General features: G+C 42.5%; 1 protein-coding gene across 1 annotated transcript in view; it reads right to left on the bottom strand.

Annotated features, from left to right (window-relative positions):
- Positions 1–23053, bottom strand: part of LOC138515593 (uncharacterized) — a 522837-nt gene that overhangs the window by 340249 nt on the left and 159535 nt on the right. The window contains exons 5-6 of the mRNA XM_069630332.1: positions 9324–9413; positions 7712–7804 (exon numbers count right to left, since the gene is read on the bottom strand). Of these exons, the coding sequence (XP_069486433.1) occupies positions 7712–7804; positions 9324–9413 (183 nt within the window). The remainder of the gene's footprint in view (positions 1–7711; positions 7805–9323; positions 9414–23053) is intronic.

Here is a 23053-nt window from a genome sequence, read left to right as displayed (position 1 = left end):
GACATTCTTTTCTTCCCTCCTGTCACCTGGTGTCCAAGCTGCTGCACATGCAAAGTGGCACCAGGTACAAACTCTTGTTATTTGTGAATTCCTCTGAATAAGCTTTCAGTGCCATCTGGTGAGAAGATACTGACTGGCCCTGAGGCTCATGACCTTGCAGAACATCAAGGTCCTTGACCTCCTACCAGCTATAGAAGGGGGGTCTTTCAGAGGATAGGGAGCACTTGCTGCACATGTGTGGCTACTAATGAGTCTGAGAATGGGACCCTGACTCAGACTGCTGCTGCTTTGCACAAGCTTAGGCTGGTCATGGAGAATGAGGCAGGAATCACAAATTCCCCTTGGTTGGACTCTTTTTCTTGGATGCTGTCTCAGAAGCCATCAAAATGTTCATACCTATTGTTGTATTTTTCTTCATTATCTTTTGTTCTTCCCAAATGCTCTTACAATTCTGTTCTGCCCAGGTACCGAATTCAGCTGCCATGATGACTGTGACCCTGTCCAAAGCTAGAACCACTACCATTTCATATTGCATAGGTACTCAGACTGAAGCTGTGTTGTCTCCCCCACCAAGTTGGGATAATTGTGTGGAGCAGCTGGTAGATTGTGGAAATGGAGGGGGTGTGGAGGGGACGAGTTGGGATTGTCAGAGGAGGAGTATGCCCATATTGGGACCAATGTGAGAAATGATTGTAGGGATTTTCCCCGAGAAGATGGTTTTAAAGAACAAGAATATGGTTTGTTAGTTAAAGTATTAACTAATGGGGGAAATGTTGGGGTGGTTAGGAAAGGTTCCAATGAGAAAGAGGTTTTCACGTTGTGTGTGCCATATTTGTGATTGGGGGAGCGGCGAAGTTGGCGCAATGTTGCAATTCTATATGTATCTAGCATAGTTCATGAGAATGAAATGTGTGTTATTAAGTTTTACTTTGTGTTTTAGTAGATACATATAGATTTGCACATGTGCAGCAAGATAAAATGTCAAAATCGTGCAATTGCATCTTGGGTTAGGACATCTCAGGCCAGCTTCGACTTGTAACGAATGATGTTTGCATGTGAATGTGTAACTGTGTGATGATGTCATGACCTACCATGGACAAATCCTCAAAGGGGGGTGTGTTGAACACACAAGAGCTGAAGATGGTTGTTAAGATAACTGTGACCAATGAGAACGGGGAGTTGGATTTCTTTTGTATAGATTTTGACCATCCACATGGGAAGGTGGTGGTTTACAATAAAATGTAGGGGAGTGTTTTAACTGTTGCAATATATATATAATGTGTCAACTTGTGTGGTTCTGGGAGACTCAGATAACTGACTCTATAGAATCATCTAGTCCCTCCCGGTCGATTGTAAAACAAACTTGCTTTCGTACAAATGTGCACTCGCTTCTTAAGTGGTGGGCCTGCTTTGGGTTAAGGTGATTTGAGACCCACACCCACAAATACCCTGTTAAGCCTAAAACCAGATGCAAACCACTGGGTGAGTGACAACTGTCATCAATCAGGAGGAACAGAGCCAGCAGGGAAATGTGAAAATCTGGTGCAAAAGCAGTTCTGCCTATCAGACATAGCTCATGCCCAGAGCTCTCACCTAATAGTGTCCGTAGTGCTAGTCTACAACCAGAAGAGCATTCAAGGGACTGCCTACATAGACTGCAGAGCTACTGTGAATTATCTAGCTATCTCACCCAATGCAGTGAAAACAAATCCCTGAACATGTTTGAGCGGTTCACAACACTAACTTTACATCTGGGCTGGGGATCATATGTATGCAGATCATTTCTCTATGGTGTTGGGACGACCACTGTAAAAGGATGCAGTTTGACATCATAGATGCCTTGAGTTTAAGATAATTTTGGGTATGCCATGGCTCCACAAGCACAATCTCCAAATTGATTGGGAGAAGAGGCCCTTGAGGTTTAACTCTCCTCGTAACACATCATACCTCCCATTCTACAATGACTGCTTGCATCTGAACATATCAGCGATTGAGGCCCTAGATCTAAAAGAAAACTATGATCATGTAGATATTTGTGGCCAACTCTTAAAGAAGATGTAAAGGATCTGGTAGCCACATATCGATTCGGACCTCGATTTAAGGCCCAAGGCAAGGCACACAACGTCTGTTACAACCACTACCAGTTCCACTGTGACCTTGGCACACAATCTCAGTACATTTTATTGTGGCTTTGTAAAATAGTAACAAATGTACTGCTATTCTTTTGGTGTTCAACCATCTCCCCAAAGTGGCCCACTTCGTGCCCCCAATGGAGTATGATCTGCCCAAGGACTAGCTAATCTCACCATATAACCAATCTTCATGGATTGACATCAGTCTGGGCAACACTGGTATACAGTTTATTATCAATTGATGTTGTTTGTTGACAGAAAAGGTAGGCTAGATGTCTAGAGGTGGTGGTAAGACTACCCAAGCAGTATCAGGATTTTTCTGAAGTCATCCAAACGGAAAGTGCCATCACCCAACAGCTGCATCATCCATGAAATTGCTGCATTGACCTAATTTCCAATGTGACTATACCCTGCAAACTGAATATATGGATTAACTGGTCAAGAACATATCTGCGGATGTATCTGGATGAGCATCTGGTGAATGATTTCATTAGGCCTTCATAATCTCCAAAGGCATGGCCGCTCTTCTTTGTCCCCAAGAAGGAGTGTACGTGCATAAATTACAGAGCCATCAATTTGGTCAGGATTTAGAGCAATTGCCCAATATTCAACATTTCATTAATATTGAACCAACTAAAAGATGCCACTGGCTACGGGAAACTAGTTCTGCGTGGAGCTTATCACCTAGTACGGGTAAAAGAAGGGGACTAATGGAAAACAGGGTTCAGAACCAGGTTTGGCCTCTTTGAGTTTGTTTGTTTGTTTGTTTATTATTTATAGCGCGCACCAAACCCGAGGGTAACCGGGCGCGTTGTTCAAGGATACTTTAAACTTTACAGGTTACGCATGCTTACAAGTGGTGGTTATACATCGTAGAAATTACATAATGCAGGACAGTAGGGAGAATATACAATGTGCATAATATAAACATATAACATAATATGTACAGGAAATATGCAGTAGGAAGATAGAGAGTATATAATTATGTGCATAGTACGTCTGTAGGACAGTGGTTATGTTAGTGTAGGGCGGGACTATCGGTCATTTTCTTTGATCCAGTTGATACAGTTAGATCTGAAGAGAGCGTAGGATTGGGTAGATCTCAGGCCGGGCGGGAGGGAGTTCCAAAGCTGGGCAGCTTTGACCGGGAAGCTGTTTCCTCCGGCCGTACTTAGTTTAAATGGGGGTATCACTAACTGGTTGGAGTATGCTTCTCTGGTAGGTCTAGTGGAGATTTTTCTGTTGAATTTAGCAGATAGGTATTTGGGTGCTAGATGGTTGATACTTTTGAAAGTTAGAGAAGCTGTCTTGAGTTTGATTTTGTCCGCTGTGGAGAGCCAGTTGGATTGTCTTCTAGCCTCTGAAATATGCTCCCTTCTTGGAATTCCTAAGGCAGCTCTAAGAGCATTGTTCTGTAGTGTTTGAATCTTTTGCAACGTATGTTTATTGGCCCCTAAGTATAGTGCGTTGCAATAGTCCAATTTCGACAGCACTAATGCTCGAGCAAGGGTTAGGCAGTTGGCAGTGGATAGGTATGGTTTTGCGGCTCTAATCAGCTTGCAGGTATATGCGGTGCTGGATGCCATTGCGCTCACCTGTTTGGTTAGGGAGAGGTGGGAATCAAGGTAAAACCCTAATGTTTTTACCTCTTTTGCCACCTTGATAGTGTTGCCGTCTATGACGAAGGAGGAGTATTCTTCTTTTAATCTATTGATGTTTTGTTTGTTCCCCAGTATGATAAGTTCCGTTTTGTCATCATTCAGGCATAGCCCGTGGGTGGCCATCCATGCCTGAATGATGAGATAGGTCTTGTTCACTAATGCCAAATCTTGTTCATAATCCCCTGAAAGTGGTAAGAGAATCTGAGTGTCATCCGCATAGTTAGTGTAGGTAACACCCAGATCATCTAGATCATCGAACAAGGGCTTCGTGAAGATGTTGTACATAGTGGGGGAGACACAAGAACCTTGTGGGACTCCACATGTGATGGATACAGGGTCAGCAGCAGCAGAAGTAAAGAAGACTCTCATAGTTCTACCGGTTAGGCATGATTTGATCCATGCGATGGCATGTGTGGAGAAATGGGCAGCTGTTTCTAGGTGGGTGCAGAGCACATCATGATCCACTAGGTCGAAGGCTGCAGAGAGGTCCAGTAAGAGGAGTAGGGCCATCTTTCCAGAGTCTCTCAGCTCATCAACCTGAGTTTTAAGATCGATGAGCGCAGTTTCAGTTCCGTGCTGGGGTCTGAAGCCTGATTGTCTTGTGCCTAAAAGGTGGTGCAGCTCCAGATGTTTTTGGATCTGCAGGTAGGCTACCCTGTCTAGGATTTTTAACAGGAAGGGTACCGTTGTGATAGGCCTGTAGTTAGTCGGGATGGATGGGTCCAGTGTTTGTTTTTTTAGGAGGGGGAGGACCCAGGATTGCTTGAGGTTATCTGGTATAGTGCCTGAAGCAAAGGAGGCATTAATAAGCTTAGAAATGAATGGGGAGAGGTCTCTGGCCGCGTCCTTTATTAGTTGGGCTGGGCATAGGTCGCCTCGGCAATTGGATGGCTTGAGTGAAAGTATTATCTTTTCAGTTTCGAGTATAGTTACTTTCGAGAAGTTAAATTTATGGTCTAGTTTAGTACTGATTGGTGGTTTGCCTCTTGGGTTAGTTGAGGGTGGAATATTCTGTTTCTTTGTCTCAATTTTTGATTGGAGTGTGGCAATTTTGTCATTTAGTGCTTTTTGGATGTTCGAGCACCATATTTTATTTTTGTCACAGTTATCTTGGATAGGAATAGGGTTTTCTAGTTCCTTTAGTATAAGGAATAGTTCTCATATAGTTCTCAATAGTTCTCAATAGTATCAAGTGCTACCCTTCAGCCTGTGAAATATTTCCAATGGTCTTTCAATATTTCAAGAATTAAATCTTCAGAGAACAACTAGACATATGCAGGATGGACTACTTAGATGACATATTGGTATTCAACAGGATTGTAGACGATCATGTGCATGATGTGATGTTGCTTTGGATCAACTGCTAAAAAACAATCTGTGCCCCAAGTTGGAAACATTTTTCTTCCATTCACAACAGTTGGGGTTTCTGGAATTTAACTTTGAAAGCGGTGCAAAGCTTCCACGGTTTTGCTAATTTTTACCACCACTGTATATCAGGCTTTTCAAAGTTAATCCACCCCATCACAACTTTGCAAGGGAGAAATGTTTGACTGGCGTCCCAAACCCAAGGAGGCATGTCAAGCCTTATAACACCTTTTTACCAATACAACCCATATCCGTAAGCCCATTCTATGTGACAATGGAAGGAGTATTATCCCAGCATGATTTTGTCACTGGGGACCTTGACCCTGTAGGGTTTTTGCCCTTGTGAATTGAATTACTTGGTCAAAGGCAAGGAGTTATTCGCCATCTGGTCTGAATATGAAGAGTGGAGACACCAACTTCTCAGAGCAAAACACGTTATCACTATCCATATTCATCATCAAAATCTCCAGTTCCTGAAATCAGGGAGGGTGATTTCAGCACAACTAAACTGGACTCTATTCTTTTCAGATTATAATTTTGAGATAACGTATCGACTGAGAGTAAAAAATGGCAAGGCAGATGCACTGACCTGCATTGGTATGAGTTGGGATGATGAACATGTGGGCGTAGCTACAGAACTTCCATACATCAATCCAGTATATCAATTCATGGGAGCCCTAGAGGACAATGCAGTGGAGTCCACTTTGAATACAAAGTGCACAATCACTTCACACCCAAAGTCCTGAAACAAGAGGGAAACTGAAGGCACTGACCTCCCATTTTACAACTGCTGCTTGCATCTGAATATGCCAGAATAAAAGATAACTACAATGTTGTTCTAGCTCAGGTGTTGCAACCTGTGGCTCTCTAGCTGTTTTATACTATGATTCCCGTGATGCCTCACTATTGACTATGCTGGCCAGTACTGATGGGAGTTGTAGTCCAAAACATCTGGTGAGTCACAGTTGCAGACCCCTGTTCTGGCTGTTTATCAAGGCATTCAGAAAACCACCACTTGTCTGGTGGCCAACTCTTAATGAGGATGTAAAAAATCATGTCATGCCACACTTTTTGTCTGCACTCAATTTAAGACCCCAAAGCAAGCTCCATAAGGACTTTTACAACTACTACCAGTTCCACCCATGGCACATGATCTTACCCAACTTCATTGTAGTGTTGCCAAACAGTAACAGACACACATCTATCCTGGTGGCAGTCCGCATCTCTGGAAAATGGTACAATGTGTGCTTCTGAAGAGAGTACTATCTGTGAAGGATGCGATATCTTCTTCTTCACCATATACTCAAACATTATGGGTTGCCATAAATCATTATTTTGGATAGATGACGTCGGTTTTTGCCACATTTCTGAAAGGCTTCCTGCATGATGTTATGGGCGGAGCTTCGGCACCCAATTAGCTTATCATCAAAAAAGCAGATTGTCAGACTGAGAGAGTAAACCAGTCACTCAAACGATATCGCCATTGTGCCCTCTCTCAATATGACCAGGAATGGGCTAACGCCCTATGGGCAGTTGAATTCACATATCACAATACTCCAAACTCGACTACTGGCTTCTCTGCTTTCTCCCACTCTCTTGATTCCATCCCTTGGCCTCTCAGTTAAACACCCACATTGACACTATGGTAGACATGGTGACTCAACATCATCCCCATTTATGATATCGCCTTCAGGAAGCTATGATCAATCTAGAACACGCAAAGGCAATTTACAAAATGGAAGCTGATCACCACCACATCTCAGCCTCATGAATACTAAGAGGGATAGCATACCTGGCTAGATCATAAACACTTACATCTCAAGGGACCCCCAAAAATGTTTGCCCAATGCATAGATTCTTATGTGATTGCCAGAGCAGGTCAGGTATCGATAACATTGAAACTCCCACGTGCACTAAAAATGTTCCCCATGTTTCACATTTTGTTCCTGTAGATGATGCATCCACACATCAAACAAGGAAGGGTCACACCTAGATCCTAAATAGTGGAGAGGGAATCTAAGTTTGAGGTTAAGGGGATTTGGGATTCCAAGATGGAGAAAGGCCGTTTATACTTCCTCCTGGACTTGAAAGTATACAGCACTGAGGACTTCACTTGGCAGCTATTCGAGGGAATTCATGCCCACAGGTTAGTACAGAGATTTCACCGCAACAAACTAAACAAACCCAATCCTGAATGGGCGGGGGGACTTTATAGGGGAGTGTACTGTCACAGTTCCACTGATACACACAGCATTGTCCAGACACAGATCACATAAGTTGCCCGCCCACTTACCCAGAATACTGGTAACCAGACCTAGGGTATTCCATCTGGCCAATAGCAGAGGCCACTAGAGGTGTTTATGACACCAGAGGTTGCAGGGGTGCACATGCACTAGATTGCCCATGATACCACAGAAAATCCTGTGAATTCTCATGGGAACTCAAAATCCTGCAAGATTCCATCCTTGCAGACATTTTGAGGGGTGTTTTATAAAAGGCCATGCTCAAATCCCATTAATTTCTTAGTGCTCATGCTCATCTTGTGGCACTTACCTTTTGGCATGCTCCGGACCTTCTAAGGGCTCTTCTCTTCCTGGACAAGGACATTGCTGCTCCATTTGGCCACATCGACCTCTACACCACCTGCTAGAGGAAAAGAACCAGAATCAGTGAGTCATTTCTGCAAGAGGGATATCTCTTACCCGTTGTCCTGTAATCTTGACAAGACATTGCCTCTGTCACAGGCTCATAGGTGTACATGCTTATCCTGTGATTTGCCCAACTACTCACTCCCATACTCTGGAAATATCAGGACGGGAAGAGACTCCTTACCTAACAGAACACTCATCCAATAATAATCGCCTTAAACATACCTGAAATCAACCTCAACACCCAGAGCCTTGCATAATCACTTGCCTTTGGGCTATATCTACCTCTTCCAAGAGAGGAATACCAAGAAACTGAAGACACAGGGACTTTCAAAAGACTTCCTATAGTGACAAAACTACTGAAGATCACTCCTCCTAGTACCAAGACATGATTGTCACATTTAGTGGTACCAGGTGTGTAGGTAGAGGGGACTATTGAGCTAGGGCAGCACACATTGTGCCAAGAGACTCACCAATATTCATCATCTCTTTTAAGATTACGCTGCAAGTTACTGGATCAAAAAGCTGCATTCACTGCACTATCTTCCAAATGTCCTTTCCCCTTTAGACTCTAGTGTGCCCATGTCACAACTCAGTGGGGGGGGAGGGAATCCAGAAAGGGAACTGAGGTGCTCCCACAGCATTCCTGTGGGCTACTCTAGGTGAGCGTTACAGCAAAGTGTAAGTGGATTTTAAACAGATACACTTAGCTCTGTTGCTAAAACAGTAATGCCAGTTATTACACCAGCAGATGAAATGTAAATTGGCCACCTTTCAGGCACAAAATTAAGTGTCATGTGCCCAATTTTGGGCCTAATGCCTGCATTTTATGAAGTGATTGCCTGCATAGGTCAGGGAGCCTTAAAACGTAAACTACCACCTGCACTAAAACGCCACCCCATGTTCCACGTGTTGCTCCTGAAGGTGATGCATCCACAATTCAAACAAGGACAAGTACCACCAACACCTGTGAAAGTTGAGGGGTCACCTACGTTTAGGGTGGATTTGAAATCCAAAAGGGTTAAGGGAGATTTATACTTTCACCTGAACTCGAAAGGATACAGCCCCGAGGGACATTCTTAGTAGCTAGCCAAGGGAATTCATGCCACTAGGTTAGGACGGAGATTCCACCCCAACCTCACTGACAAACATGGTCCCGGGTGGTGGGGGCCATTTTAGTGGCAGTGCGCCGCCACAGCGCTACTCATACACCAATCACTGTCCCAACATCAACCACATTTGTCACTTGCCACTTACTTAGAATATTGGGAACCACTCCTAGGGATTCCATCTGAACCATAGTAGAGCTCAGTGTGGGCATGAATGGCACTAGAGGCTGCATGTTCCCACAGGGACTAGATTACCCATGGCCCCATAGTAAATCCTATAAAATCTCACAGGAACTAGCACATCTATGAGATTTCATCCTCGGTGGAACAATGGAGGCGTGGTCTATAAAAGGCCATGCCCAAACCTGATTCTCTGCTTAGCGTTCATGCTCAATACATGGCGTCTACCTTTTGGCTTGCTCTGGATCTTCTGAAGGCTCTTCTTTTCCTACACAACAACTTTGATGCTCCACATGGACACATGGACTTCTGCACCACCTGATATGGGAAAGAGACCAAGCCCAGTGAGTCTTTTCTGCAAGACAAATGTCTCTCACCTGTTTTCCAGTAATCTTGCCAAGACATTCTCTGTCACAAGCTCATAGTTTTAGGTGCTTATCCGATGATTTTCCCAGCAACAGAGATGCCAAGGTCATGACTTCGTTTTGCTGGAGGTATTACTTCCCTCCAACTGCAAACCCCTTAATCCCCCAGCCTCCCCAGAAAAATCATGACTTTCGAAGTTTACATTTTGGGAAATTTCTCACAACTTGCATTAAAAGAAAGAAGAAAAAAAAGGAAATAAACCTGTTTTATTCACAGTCTTTCTGGCATGCAAACCATGCGGAAACCTTATCTAGCTCAGAGCTATCATAATATAGCCAAATACATATGTTCTAGGCAATGTTCCCTCTAAGCTGTGCACATGTGCGCTTGCCCAGCTTCCTTCTGGGCGCTACTCAGAAGAATTTTAGCAGCGCACACAGACAATTCCCACCTTTTCAAAAAGAATTAATAAGGATAGAGCCAATGCAGGTACCCAAGGTCTCATAATGAAGCTAAATTATACAAACTAGCCTTGATAGCCTGATCCAGCCTATATACATTGCTCTACTATGCAAGCTTGACCTTAAAAAGCTAAAACCCTCAAATAGAATACAAACAAATAGGTTAAAAACTAATATGAAAGAATGGCTCCATGAACAGAAGGTAAAACTAAGAATTGCCTGCACATATCAGCCGAATTATCTCTCTCCCACCCAGGACTCCTATTCTCTACTCTACCAAACTATCTTATGACTCGAACTTACGTCCAAACCTTGGCTCCGCAAAAGGTTACCAGACCTGTACCGGCATCCACTTGTTTAGTGTTATAATATAAATGGTGTTCAAGCACAAGAATTTCTGTTACTCATTGTGCCTTAGCAGAAGTGTCACCCAGACTATGTAACCCAACTGTGAGCTTAAATATCATATACTGACTGTAGGTAAGTAGACTCTTGGATGTGCAACCTCATCCCATGCTTCCTATTCTTTGTACATATGTCGCAAAAGCACTTTGTTGTGCCCCCCTTACAAGTTAACATGTTATAAAACTCAAATATTAATTTGCCCACTAAGGATTTTGAGTAGGCAAATGTCATGTTCACCGCTTCCTACTTTAGCATTGCAAACATTACCCTATAAGTGGAGCGCAACATTGCAATATCATTTACTTGGCCTGCAAGGGATAACGAGTATAGACTATACCTGGTATTGACCGTATACAGTATTAGGACAGTGGATATTCAGAGAGCTGGAATGCTTTTTACACAGTCTGCATCCTTTCCAGGTTTTCATAATTCCATGGGCATAGGCCTTAACAAATTTATGTTAGCTCGCTGCCACACAAAAACAGTTTCACTGAGCACTTGTATAATCCAACCAAACAATTTTAAGGTGGGTACATTGCAAACAATGTTGTATGCACTTAATAATAATTGTGCACATGCAGACTCATGACATTTCCTTACACTGACCCATATATCATGGTGAGGCTTTAAATATGTTTTGCTTGTAAAATACTGTTGTCATGCAAATAACCCAGTTTGTGTTTTAATGCTACAATCCCTCCATTTTTTACAGAGCCCTGTCAAATAGTTTTAGAGGCTAGCACAGGAGCCAGGGAGGGGTACGGGTGTAAGGGCACAGGAGAACACTACTTCAGGGTGAAGAACAAATCACCAACTTTCAAAAACCAAATCAGATGATTTGGCAGCACATTACAGTGAAGGAAATGTGTTTGTCTGCTAAAGGATATGAAATTCTAGTAACAGTTTAGGAAACTGCACCTTCAATACGATCATGTGTTTGCGTTTAATCTGTTGTAACTGTTTTAATCTGTTGTAACTGTGAACATTGTTGCTATTGAACAGTAAATAAATATGAATTTGTTCAACGGGGCTCCAGAAGAAACCTCAGTCAGGACCTTGTTGAATTTTATCTAGGCTGTGGCGAGGGAGGGTGGGATAAACTATACGATGTATGATGTACCCTGTCAGTTCACCTATGTCAGAGTAACAAGCAAGCAAGGCGCTGATACGATTTTACCCCCTACATTGTATGACATGATTTTGCAGAAGAAAGTAATTTGTTTTGCCAATAAGGATATTTCATACTTATTAAAATATCTTCTTTCCCCTTCAAATTCCTCTATGCCACTGCTCAACTGGTCACGGATTGGAAAAGATAATCAGTGATAATCAGTGGAGCTTTATGGGTAGACTCAGGGGGTAGGATCCTATATGTTCATGCATTCCTGTTTTTATTTTGTTGGGAACCTTTTCCAGTTTTTAAAGAGTAAAAATAAATGGGGTTTATGCCTCTTAGCCGTGAGGCTCTATTTGAGAAATGTTGTCACAACTCCCAGGACAACGTAACATGGATAGTAACCAAAGGCCTAGAAATTCTGATCATATTCTGTCGTGCAGTTATTCAGATGCAATTAGCGCTCTCACAAAAATGAGAATCATGTTCTCCTGGGCGTTGCATTTCTTCATTAAAGTGGCCCAGGAAGCCTACTGGCATGTTTTCTGACACATTCCTTTTAGTTGGCATTATTCCATTTGCTAAACGTGTATCCTATCTGAATCGTTCGGTAGCTACATCAGTGATAAGCGATATTTGCTTTTTGTAATAAACAGGAGTGTTTTTTCCCATTTGCATTAAACACTTTCTGCATTATCTCTGAGGAGTGTTGACAAATAAATAGCTACAATTAAACCTAATGTTTATCCTGAGCATACACAGCTTGTTTCCTGCACAGGAGTACTTTTGGTAGGTACTTTGGCTCATCTTGTAGTCTGGACTGGGTGATGAGCTCTCCTTATAATCACATGTCAAAGATTAGAATTGCAGTGGTTGGTAAGGGGAATTCCCTTTCCAACTCTTGGGTTGCTCATGAAGTATGCATGGTCACAAAGTGGCTTATCTCGTTATTCAGTTGCGCACATGGAAAATAATGTGCGCACAAAAGCTTACCATCTCTGCACTTGGGGAAATCAAATTTGAGTGAACATTGTCCTAGGGCATAATTAGCTGTACATATGCATTTTACAACATTTCCTACATTGCCCTTCTTCTGCTAGCCCATATCTGACCTGTTGATGAAAGTTGTGGAGATGGACCATCAGGCTCCATGGTCCTCTTGACATGATGAGTGACATGCTGGGAAAGCCCCTTTTAGGTGGAGAGGGTGTGTGGGGGTGGAGGGCATCCTTATGTCCTGCAGATCAGTTCATGCCAGGCTTTTTTGCTGTGCAGAGTTGTGTCCTGGTTGTGATGGGAGGAAGGCTGCTGATGCTCTGCACGGCCACTGAAGTGAATTTGAAAAGGTCTCTCCGAGAATTAGGCCTTCTGGAATGCCTCTGGCTCACCATTGGCATGAAAGAGGCTCTGAGAAACGAAGTTTTTTGCACAGCTTGAAGCAGTCATGGACATCATATGCACCTCATGATTGGATAACACTTGTCAAGTGTTATCCAGTCATGAGGTACGTAGCTCCTGTCATCGTGACAGGAGCTGAGAGTCTCAACTCGGAGCACGGCCAGCAGTCTTTCATTTTGCGAGAGGATTGCGTCTCCATGCAGGAGTGCTGGGGTTTGTCTCCCACTACTGGAGAATCCTGCAATCTGCGGGAGACTTGGCATTTCTGCAGCAACTCACTCTCATACTCTGAAATATCAGGACGGGAACTCCTTACCTGTGTTTCCAAGCACAACAATTATCCAATCATATCTGCCTTAAACTTACCTGAATTCGCACCCGGGGAAAACAGATTAACCAATCACAATCTGCCTTTCCTGGGTGTGATTGTGCTTTCAGCGCCTGCGCCGCTGCTGTTAAAATAGAAGAGGCTGCCGCCATCTGAAAAGGGATCTAGTCCCTTTTCCCTTTCAATGGCATTGGCCATTTTTTTATTACATTTCTTTTTTCTCCAACGGGAGATGGGATCGCACTGAGCTGAGATCCCATCGGGCAGAAAAGAAAGGAAACTATCAGCATCCTGGTAAGTCCAGTGGTGGGAATAGCTTTCACGCCCTGGCTGGGGGAGGGAGGGCATGCAGCGATGGGCTTTAATGGCGCGCAGACCGAGCTGAGGCCCTTGGGTCACTCGGGCCTACCAAAGGTCAAGCTGGTGGGTCATAAAAACCCACGTTCACCCCCTACCCCCCACCCGCCGGCGTGAAAGCTATAGACAACTTCTACCACCATGAGCATCACCTAAGCACTTGCTGTTTAACTATACCTCGCCAATACTGGAATACCAAGAAACGGAAGACATCACAGTCTTCGCATAGTGCCACAACTTGGCTACTATGTTCTGCTTAGTACTAAGCCATGATTGCCGCACTTAAAGAGTACAGGGGGTGTAGGCAGAGGGGACGATTGAGATAGGGGATCACACATTGTACCAAGAGACTGAGCCATATCTATCATCTTGTTTTAAACCACAGCATTCTGGGTCAAACTGCTGTGTTGAAAGCACCAACTTCCAAATCTCCTTTCCCCTGTGGGATTTACTGTTCCTGTGTCACAATTCAGCGGGAGGCGATCCAGTAAGGGATTGAGGAGCCAGGTAAGCATTACAGCGAAGTGAAAGCGGACTTTGAGCATCCACACTTAGCTTCATTGCTAAAATGGTAATGTCATTCATTACACCAGCAGCTGGAATGTGAACTGGCCCCCTTTGAGGTGAACATGTAAGTGTCATATGCTTCAAACATGGAAACATAGACACTGGGCCTCATTACGAGTCCGGCGGTAACCGTGCCTGAAATTCCGGCAGGTTACCGCCGGACGCGTATTACCATTCCGTCTCCGTGATTCCCGGAATTACTGGGGTATTATGACCCCGGTGACCTGGGAATTCCGGAGGCGGAATTCGGTTAATCCCCATTCCCATTGAGTCCCATAGGACTCAATGGGAATGGGGAAGTGGAAACACCGGCACCATCTTGTGATGGTGCCGGTGTTTCCACGTCTGCCTGCAGGCGGGTGGTGTTAAACCCGTCAGGTAAGACCTGGCGGGAGTGACACATCCGCCTGCAGGACTCGAGATCACCCGGTATGGAAACAACGGTGGCGGCGGATTTACCGCCACCGTTATTTCCATACCGGGTGACTCATAATGAGGCCCATTGTGTACCTGTTAACTGTGTAGACTTTCCTTTTAAAATCTCACTTGTGTCTAAGGGAATACCTTCCATACCATGCAGATGTGTATCAATGCCTCTTACATTATTAATTTAGAGTTATAAAATAAGAGAAAGCCTGTTAAAGATTTACAGTTTGCTAAAACTAAATTCATTGTTGGCATCAATGTTTAGCAGCTGTTCTGTAACTTACAAGCAGCCAAAATATGTGCCCAAACCTTCAATGTATTCAGGTGATTCGGGTTCCGTCCAAACTTTGAATAGATTCATGTGACAGATTTGGTTAAGCTCATGAAAATCTAATGCTGATGAGATGCTGCTGTAAAGATTGGGTTGGAAAGGTAAGGCCTTTTCCTGCCAGCATATGTTCAAAGCAAACAAAGTATAAAGTTGATGGAATAGGTCAGTCCTTTCCTGGTGGGGATCCTCAAAGAAAGCCAACTGTCTAAATGATGAGTGGCTTGCACCGTTACTATAGAAACCAAAACGAACCTATTGCCGTTGACAAATAATTGTAATCCTTTTTTAAAAAAACAAAGTGCCAAATTCAGAAAAAGTAATGCACAGAGGAAGCATTTCTTTTATTTTCAATACTTTGAAAATGTTCCAGCCGCCTTATTCACAAAATTTGTGGCTAGGGCACATCCTTATTGTTCATAAGTAATGAGATGCACAAACACGTCTTATCACTTGCATCAACAAAACATTTGAGAACAGGCCTCTTACTGTAGATGTGTAATGTGTTTTTTCTTAGGTATAGAGCTCACAACATGCAAACCTACCTGACTAAATGGTAGTCTTTTAAAGAACATCAGAGTGTACATCCTGAATGCTTGACACGTGACTTGCTATGCGTCAACCCTTGACCTTTCTGAGGACATTGCCCTGCAGCCATGGACTCTCCCTATGTGTAAGTAAATTACCTCAGCAGTCTTCATGGAAGCAAATTCAGCAGGATGGAACGCCAGGCATCCCAAATGCATTATTGACTCTACCCCAGCCCTATAGGCTTTTCAGAAGTCCATGTGTGTTATGTAATCCCTATACTGTAATATTATGAATCTCTATAATACTCAATCAGCGTCATTGCGACTTTGGTGGCATTACCACACCGCCGAACTACAGGTTTGGAGCTAAGGCAGAGGAAACACCTCCAGTAGAAGGCTGGAAGTAGTTCCTCCGCCTTACTACTCAAACACTGGCAAATTGTCAGCATTACCACCAGCGGTAGCACTGCTGAAATCCCCTTGGAGTCCTATGTACTGTAATTAATGGGGACTAACACTGCCTATCAACACATGTAATTTGATGGTAATAGCGCTAGTGGTAATACCACTGGACCAAGTGGTTATAAATGTAATACCATTAGGTGGTATCTTAGTGGTATTACTGCCAAAATACCACCAAACTGGTACTGAGGCTGCATGTGTCTACCCCTGAATGATGAACCACAGACCCAGACATGCCTGACATGTGACTGAGCCTGCTGGTCTGACAAGCAAATGTACAATTTAATGCTTCAACTTTACTAATTTAATCAACTTCAGAAGGTTGAAAGGATGACTTCTTATCCGGCTTCAAGCCTGGGACCTGCTAGCTACACATAGATTTCTGCAGTAGGTGTGTTAATCTACTTGGAAATCTTCCTGCACAGTTTAATGTGCTGTCCTACTTGGATAACATTCACAGATGCCCAAGACTCCATTTCCTCTTGCTAACTCCCTACAAAGATTCACCCGACCCTTCTCTTTTCCCTAATCTCTCTCTCCCCTCCTGGAGCCTTTTAAGTTATTTTGTGGATGTTTTGCTTTCTCGAAGAATCTCACCAAGAGAGTTGCTGGTGGCTGCAGATCACGTTTGAGAAAGTGCACCCAAGCTTACCAGTGGCATCACATTTGTGTTCAGTACACTTGCAGTAAGTATACTCGCAGCATTGGAATTGGGGGTACATTCTAGGCAAACCAAAGGACGAATCTGTAGTGTGCACAGAAACTGTGTTGTGACCACAATTGCACTGGCCTTTTAGAAAATGAAAAACAGAAATCCTTTTTTAACATACAGTGCATTCATTTGCCAATATTCCTGGTTCCAGAATGGCAGCCACTTATAAATTGGAAGGTGACTTAAAGAAATGATAAGCTATACCCTAAAAGATGCCTACAATTGTATTAGAGTAGTTCAACAAAAGGCATTGGTCAAATTCATTGCTGATCTATGCCACCTTTCCGCTTATTGGCTGAGCAGATGAAAAACACAACTGCTAAAAGATTCTCCCTTTACGCCTGCAGTGTACATGGCTAGGTAGCCACTCTCAGGAAGAGTCTATAGTGAGAATGTAACACCTCAATCACATGTAGAAGGCTGATTTCCTGGGCGGAGCTGACTCATTGTTCATTTCAAAGACACTTTATAGTAGGGAGTGGGACAGGCTGAGTGAAACATTATCAAAGAGACTTTTGATCTCCTTAGATGGGAGGGTGGAAGATTTAGTGCTGAGGAGAGGCATGTAACTCAGATAAAGAGAATTCCAGCATCTTGGTAAATACTATGACATCACTTCCCTGTGGATCCCCCTACAACACAGACACACGGGGCCACATTTCAAGTTGGCCCGTAGTTCAGTGGTACTTCTGCCAAATGATCCACCAAAATTGGTTACCGTCACTTGGTTCAATGTGTTTACTAAGGGATTGCAAGTGGTGATAGGGCTGTGTTTCTCCCTATTTTTGAAGTCCATCGAACTCCATGGAGTTTTTGGTAGAATTTCACCACGATAATTCTGCTGATTGTTGGCTTTAATGTGGAGAATTTACCTCTGCCAAACTCTGGATTTTGTTGAGTGGTAAAAACAGCTGCAATTTCGTTACTGCCAAAAGAATGCAGCGATAACAGAATTACCATCACTTTTTTACCACTCTGCCAAACTTGAATGAGGCGCACAGTTATTTCATGCAGACGGACACAGCAAATTAGAGAACACTAGTCAAAGTGACAGTGATAGACACCTGACCAACTGGCCAATCCCCTATCAGGATTTTATTAATCATGCTGTTAATCTGGTGGACTTCCCTCTTTCTGTTGACTCATCTTAGAGGCATTTAAGAAGATTCTAGATTGGAATCTTACCAGAGCTTGCTGAAAGAGGCCTGTCATGGTGGAAGAGAGTTTCTTTCCTTAACCACCTCTAAAGGACACAGCAAGGTGGTCTGCTCGAAGATCAGACCCCACCGGCTGATGGGAAGGACTGGTACCCACACTATGCTGTTTTATACCAAGCCCCCGGCAAGACCTTGGCATCCTTTCCTGTCTGAGAAGAGCAACACCGGAAAATGCACAACTGACCCCAGAAACTCAAGTGAGACTCCAATGTGCACTCTTGTCAGCTTTGAGTCCTTTACTAGGTGTTTTTAATGATAGACAACTCTTTGTTATTTAAATTAACTCAATTCCATCACACAATAAAAATCTCAAATAATCCACTTCATATATTTAAACATCTCAAATGAAACCACATTGACTCCATCATAATATAGAACTGGGGCCATGAACACTTCAAAGGGACTGGCAAAAGGACCAACCACATTGTGTTTACTCCTGGTATTGCTTGTGCACAGTGTAGCAGCAATTTGGAAGTGAGACACTTCAAACCAAATCAAGACAGAGCTCAACCACTGTTGAGAGACACTTCCCTTACCCATCCACTGCCTTTGCCCTGTGCCATGCACCTACAACAGATGCCCACCAACTCGTGGAACTCTCCCGTCCCTCGCACTCACTGGTTTGTGTATAATAACTACAAAAGATTTGTGTGAGTGATATATATTTTTATATCAAAAATCAAAAAGCTTGATTTCTGTTCTTTTTAAAGAGTATAAAACAAAACCCTATATATACAATTGGTCAGTATTTCATTAAGCAACAATACAGTTTCATTCATAATATACAATGGTATACATAGGAGTGGAGCATTGAGTGGTTGGCAGTGGTCGGCGAGGGGACGGCAGGGAGATTGTTGTCACTTGTTGGAGATATACCCTGCTCATATCAAGGTTGAATGTCTGCTCATGTTTGTCTACTTTAAAATGATTATTGGCGACGGAAAAAACATGCAAAGACACTTAGCTTTCGCTCTAATGGATAAAGATGACCTAATTTGGAGATCTTAAATTGGACCGTTCTGCTTCAGTGACTCCTCAATTTGAGACAGTGGATACCACAATAGATCGCAGGGGATCCCTCTAATATCCTAGAAGCTTTAAAAGATTTTGTCGCACAACAGAATATAAGACAGGCAGGCCATCCAGATACAAAACAGTATGAAGATTAATACTGAACACATTCAATAGAATGCTCCTGACGAAGAGAATAAAGTCCCGAAACACGTAGAGCTACCCACAAGGAACCAATTTAGGAACCACAAGGAAAAGGGAATACTACTACCTCTTTTATGAACTTGTGTAGTGGTTACTGTTTTCTATATTTTGAGCACAAAATATGTATCTCTTTGTATATTTATGAATGAAAATGTATTGTTGCTTAATGAAATACTGACCAATTGTATATATTGGGTTTTGTTTTGTACTCTTTAAAAATAACAGAAATCAAGCTTTTTGATTTTTGATATAAAAAATATATATCACACACACAAATCTTTTGTAGTTATTACACGCAAACCAGGGTGTGCGAGGGACGGGAGAGTTCCACGAGTTGGTGGACATCTGTTGTAGTTGCACAGACGAAACCACCCAGTGCCAGGGACGGTCATTCTACCTTGCACCCCACTAACCCAGGATTGAGCTTCGAAAACAACACACAAATTGAAGGAGTGCCCCGATTACCTAATTTTTTAGTGTTTGCCCTGTGCCATCACATTACACCTTTAAGCAGCCCGCATTGCCATTTGAGACACCATGATGGGCCTCATTACAAGGTTGGAGATAGCCGTGCCGGTAAAACCAGCAAGGCTACCTGCAAACTGGCAAGAAAGTCCGGCACCCGCAAATGGACAATTACTATGGTATTCCGGCTCCACCGGAGCCGGTAATTGCCCTTTCGCGGCTGCCGGTGCTGGTTGATTCCCATTCCCATTGAGCCCAATAGGGCTCAATGGGAATGGGGATGCCTGTAGCACCGGCACCGTTCACAACGGTGCCGGTGCTACATGCTTGCTGTGCTCACGGGTGCCTTTCATTCCGCCAGGTCAGACCTGGCGGAATGAAAGGCACCTGCTAGCACAACTTGGAGTTTGCCGGTCCGGATACAACAGTACCAGTAAGCTTACTGGTACCGATGTATCCGGAACGGCAACCTTGTAATGAGGCCCATTCACTGTTTATCAAGCCTTAAGTTATGAAGACTGAATTGCCTATTTTCTTCAATACACAAAACTCATTGAACCTTTGCAAAGATCCTAAATGACTGTCTTGACACTTCTGAGGCTACAAACAGATACTAAGGTAGAATTTAAGAGGCCTAGAGCCCCCTAACATGACTTTCTTAGGCTATGACCCTCTGACCTTGTAACCTCCATATATTTTTTTTTTATTTTTTTTTTTTTATTTGATTTAGCTGAATTCAATCAACTTTTCAAATTTTACATATTTATACAAGGTTAATAAAATAGAATATTACAAATAAATACAAGATTCATTATTTAGTGCAAAATTCACATTGGTACAAAATATAAAAAGGACATACGAGCAGTTTAAAATTGCATATATGCGTTGAGTTTCAAATAATCACATGTTCATATAAAATCTTCTCGATGCGAACCCATAATGATTCATTCTCCCATATTATGGCAAAATAGAATTAAATACATTGTGTAAAATTCAGTCATACCAGTTTAGAGATGTATTTCTGTTTGTAAAATAGTTTCTAAGAAGTGTACCATTGATTTCATGATTGAGAATCTAGGACTGTTTACTAGGATACTCCATATCTCGGTCCAAATGCAGATTTATGAGTTCAGTAAATTGTTTTGATCGTAAAGATTTTAAGTGAGGACATGTCACTATCAGATGTTGCAGTGTTTCTATAATGGTGACAGATTCACAATAACGACAATAATTCTGTTCAACATCTATCATTTTTCGTCTCACCAGAACTTCCCTTGTTGGCCATAAATTCAGTCTTACACGTAAGAACTGGTTCCTAATTTTAGCCGAAGGACACTTCCGAAGATAGCTAGTCATTTGCCCTAGACAGTTAGAGCGAAAGATGTTTGTATTAAAATCTCTGTACCTTGCACAATTTTCGTAGTTATGAATCCACGCCCATTGGTAGTATCTTGTTTTGGCTCTAGCTGGGTTCTCTATTAGATTCTGTAGAGAGATGTCAGCTTCCAGTAGAGTGTTCAAAACTAAATTACGCCATTTATCGGGAAAGTACTGATTTGAAGAGATTAGATAGCTAGCAACTGTACTTAGTATGTTATTATTAGACACTCCAAGCAGGCATTTGCGAAAAAAAGCACACATGCTCCATTTGACTCTGCTGTTTATTGATTTAATACCCAGTTCGAGTCGAAGGAGCGGCATAGGGACGCAATTTGGCAAATGGAGCACCTTTCTCCAAAAGGTCGCCTCTATTTTATTCCACATCTGATCATTGGTATATAATTTGGATTCAGCACCGTATGTAAGTATAGGACATACTTTTTGCTCATAAAATAACAATAGATGATTTAAAGAAAATTTACCATACTTATAAACTAAAATTTTTGCCTGAGATATAAGAGATATAAGTTTGGTTTGTAGTTTTTTTGAGTAAAATTGATCATTCACACTGTTTTGAATGAAAATACCCAGGTACTTATATTCTAAAACTGTGTCCATCGGTTTTTGCTGCAAGTACCATGCAGAGTTTTGTAATTTGCGTTTCCCCAGGGGCCTACAGATCATAATTTGCGATTTCTCAGTATTTATCGATAGATGATTCTCCAGAGCATATTTGGACAGCGCAGATAGCAAATTCTGTAAACCCAAAGGAGTTTGAGAAATTAGCACTAGATCGTCAGCGTAAAGTAACCACGGGATGCGCTGTCCACCTATCTCGGGTGCATCTGAGAGTGTTTGAAGAAAAGAGTTACCCATATCAAGAATAAACAAATTAAATAGAAACGATGCCAAGATGCAACCTTGTTTTAGTCCAAGCGAAGTGGCAAAAGCTGCAGAAAGAAGACCCTCAATAGAGAGTCTTACACGCATGGAGGTGTCAGTATGTAGCTGAATGATTATTGCTAACAAGGAGGCAGGACAGCCAAGAGTCTTTAGCTTATGAAACAGTAATTTACGACTTATAGAATCAAACGCTAATCTAAAATCAATAAAAGCAAAATATAAGGTTTGTTTCCTAATTGCATATTTAGATTTGAGCATGTTTAGCGTTATAATGTTAGGAAGTGTACCTAAACCGCTAACAAAACCCGATTGCAGGGGATCAATTTTGGAATCTCGAAGTGCCCACTCCTTCAGCTTCTTCAAAATAATTCGAGAAAAAATCTTCCCAGGCACATCAAGGAGCGAGATAGGGCGGTAGCTTGCTGGTTTAGTCCGCTCGCCCTTTTTATAAATCGGAACAACAATTGACTGTTTCCAGGACAAGGGAATATTCTGTGTTGCATTGATGGTTTCAAATACCAAATACAGAATGTCGGCCCAGATTTCCGGGAAACATTTGAGTTGTTTATTCGAAAGGCCATCTGGGCCAGGAGCTCCCGACTTACTCGCTTGCGATATGCATAGAAGGATGTCATCTCTATCGAACGTAATATGAAAAGGTGAAGACGGACCCGGGCTAGCTATGCCCGATTGATCCGGTGGAGCAGCAAAAGCAGTGGAGTAATATTGGATCCACTCATCCTCCATGACATCATTCATTTGAATAGCCACTTGGTGCCCGGATGTAGCTTGGTTTATGATGTTCCAAGTTTGCGCAGAGTTTTTAGTGGCCAAAGCTTTTAACATGCTAAACCCATCACTTTGGTAAAGTTTGGCTCTTATACCTCTTACCCAATTTGTATATTTAGTTTTAATTTTGGTTAGGGCAAGGCTGCGCAATGACGGGGGAAGCTTAGCAATGCTTCTTTTATCAGCTCTGAATTTGGCTTTTCTCGTTCTTATTTCATGATCGTGAATGTGAAGGTGAGGAGTCTGCTTGTGCTTATGTATGGTTGAACCTCGTTGAAAGAGTTGCATTAGGTCATAATATATTAAGTCACTATATCCATATATTTGTATAGAACTTTGCTTGTACCTTTAATGTATTTGGTACTCACTGTACTATTATTTTGAGGCTTCCACTGTTGACTACCTCTTTGAATAATATAGTCTGCTCCAGGCTCATGTTACTATAGCAGTGACCAAGGACGTGTACAATTCACTCTGTACATGTGTTACCTTTATATTTCTCTGTTTTGCTCAGTTAGAGTACAAGGTTGGGCAT

The sequence above is a fragment of the Ambystoma mexicanum genome, chromosome 6q (assembly GCF_040938575.1).
Source record: "Ambystoma mexicanum isolate Mex_15411 chromosome 6q, UKY_AmexF1_1, whole genome shotgun sequence".
Taxonomy (NCBI): domain Eukaryota; kingdom Metazoa; phylum Chordata; class Amphibia; order Caudata; family Ambystomatidae; genus Ambystoma; species Ambystoma mexicanum.
Note: the sequence above shows the minus strand (reverse complement) of the source record. Positions and strands in the feature narration are given on the sequence as shown.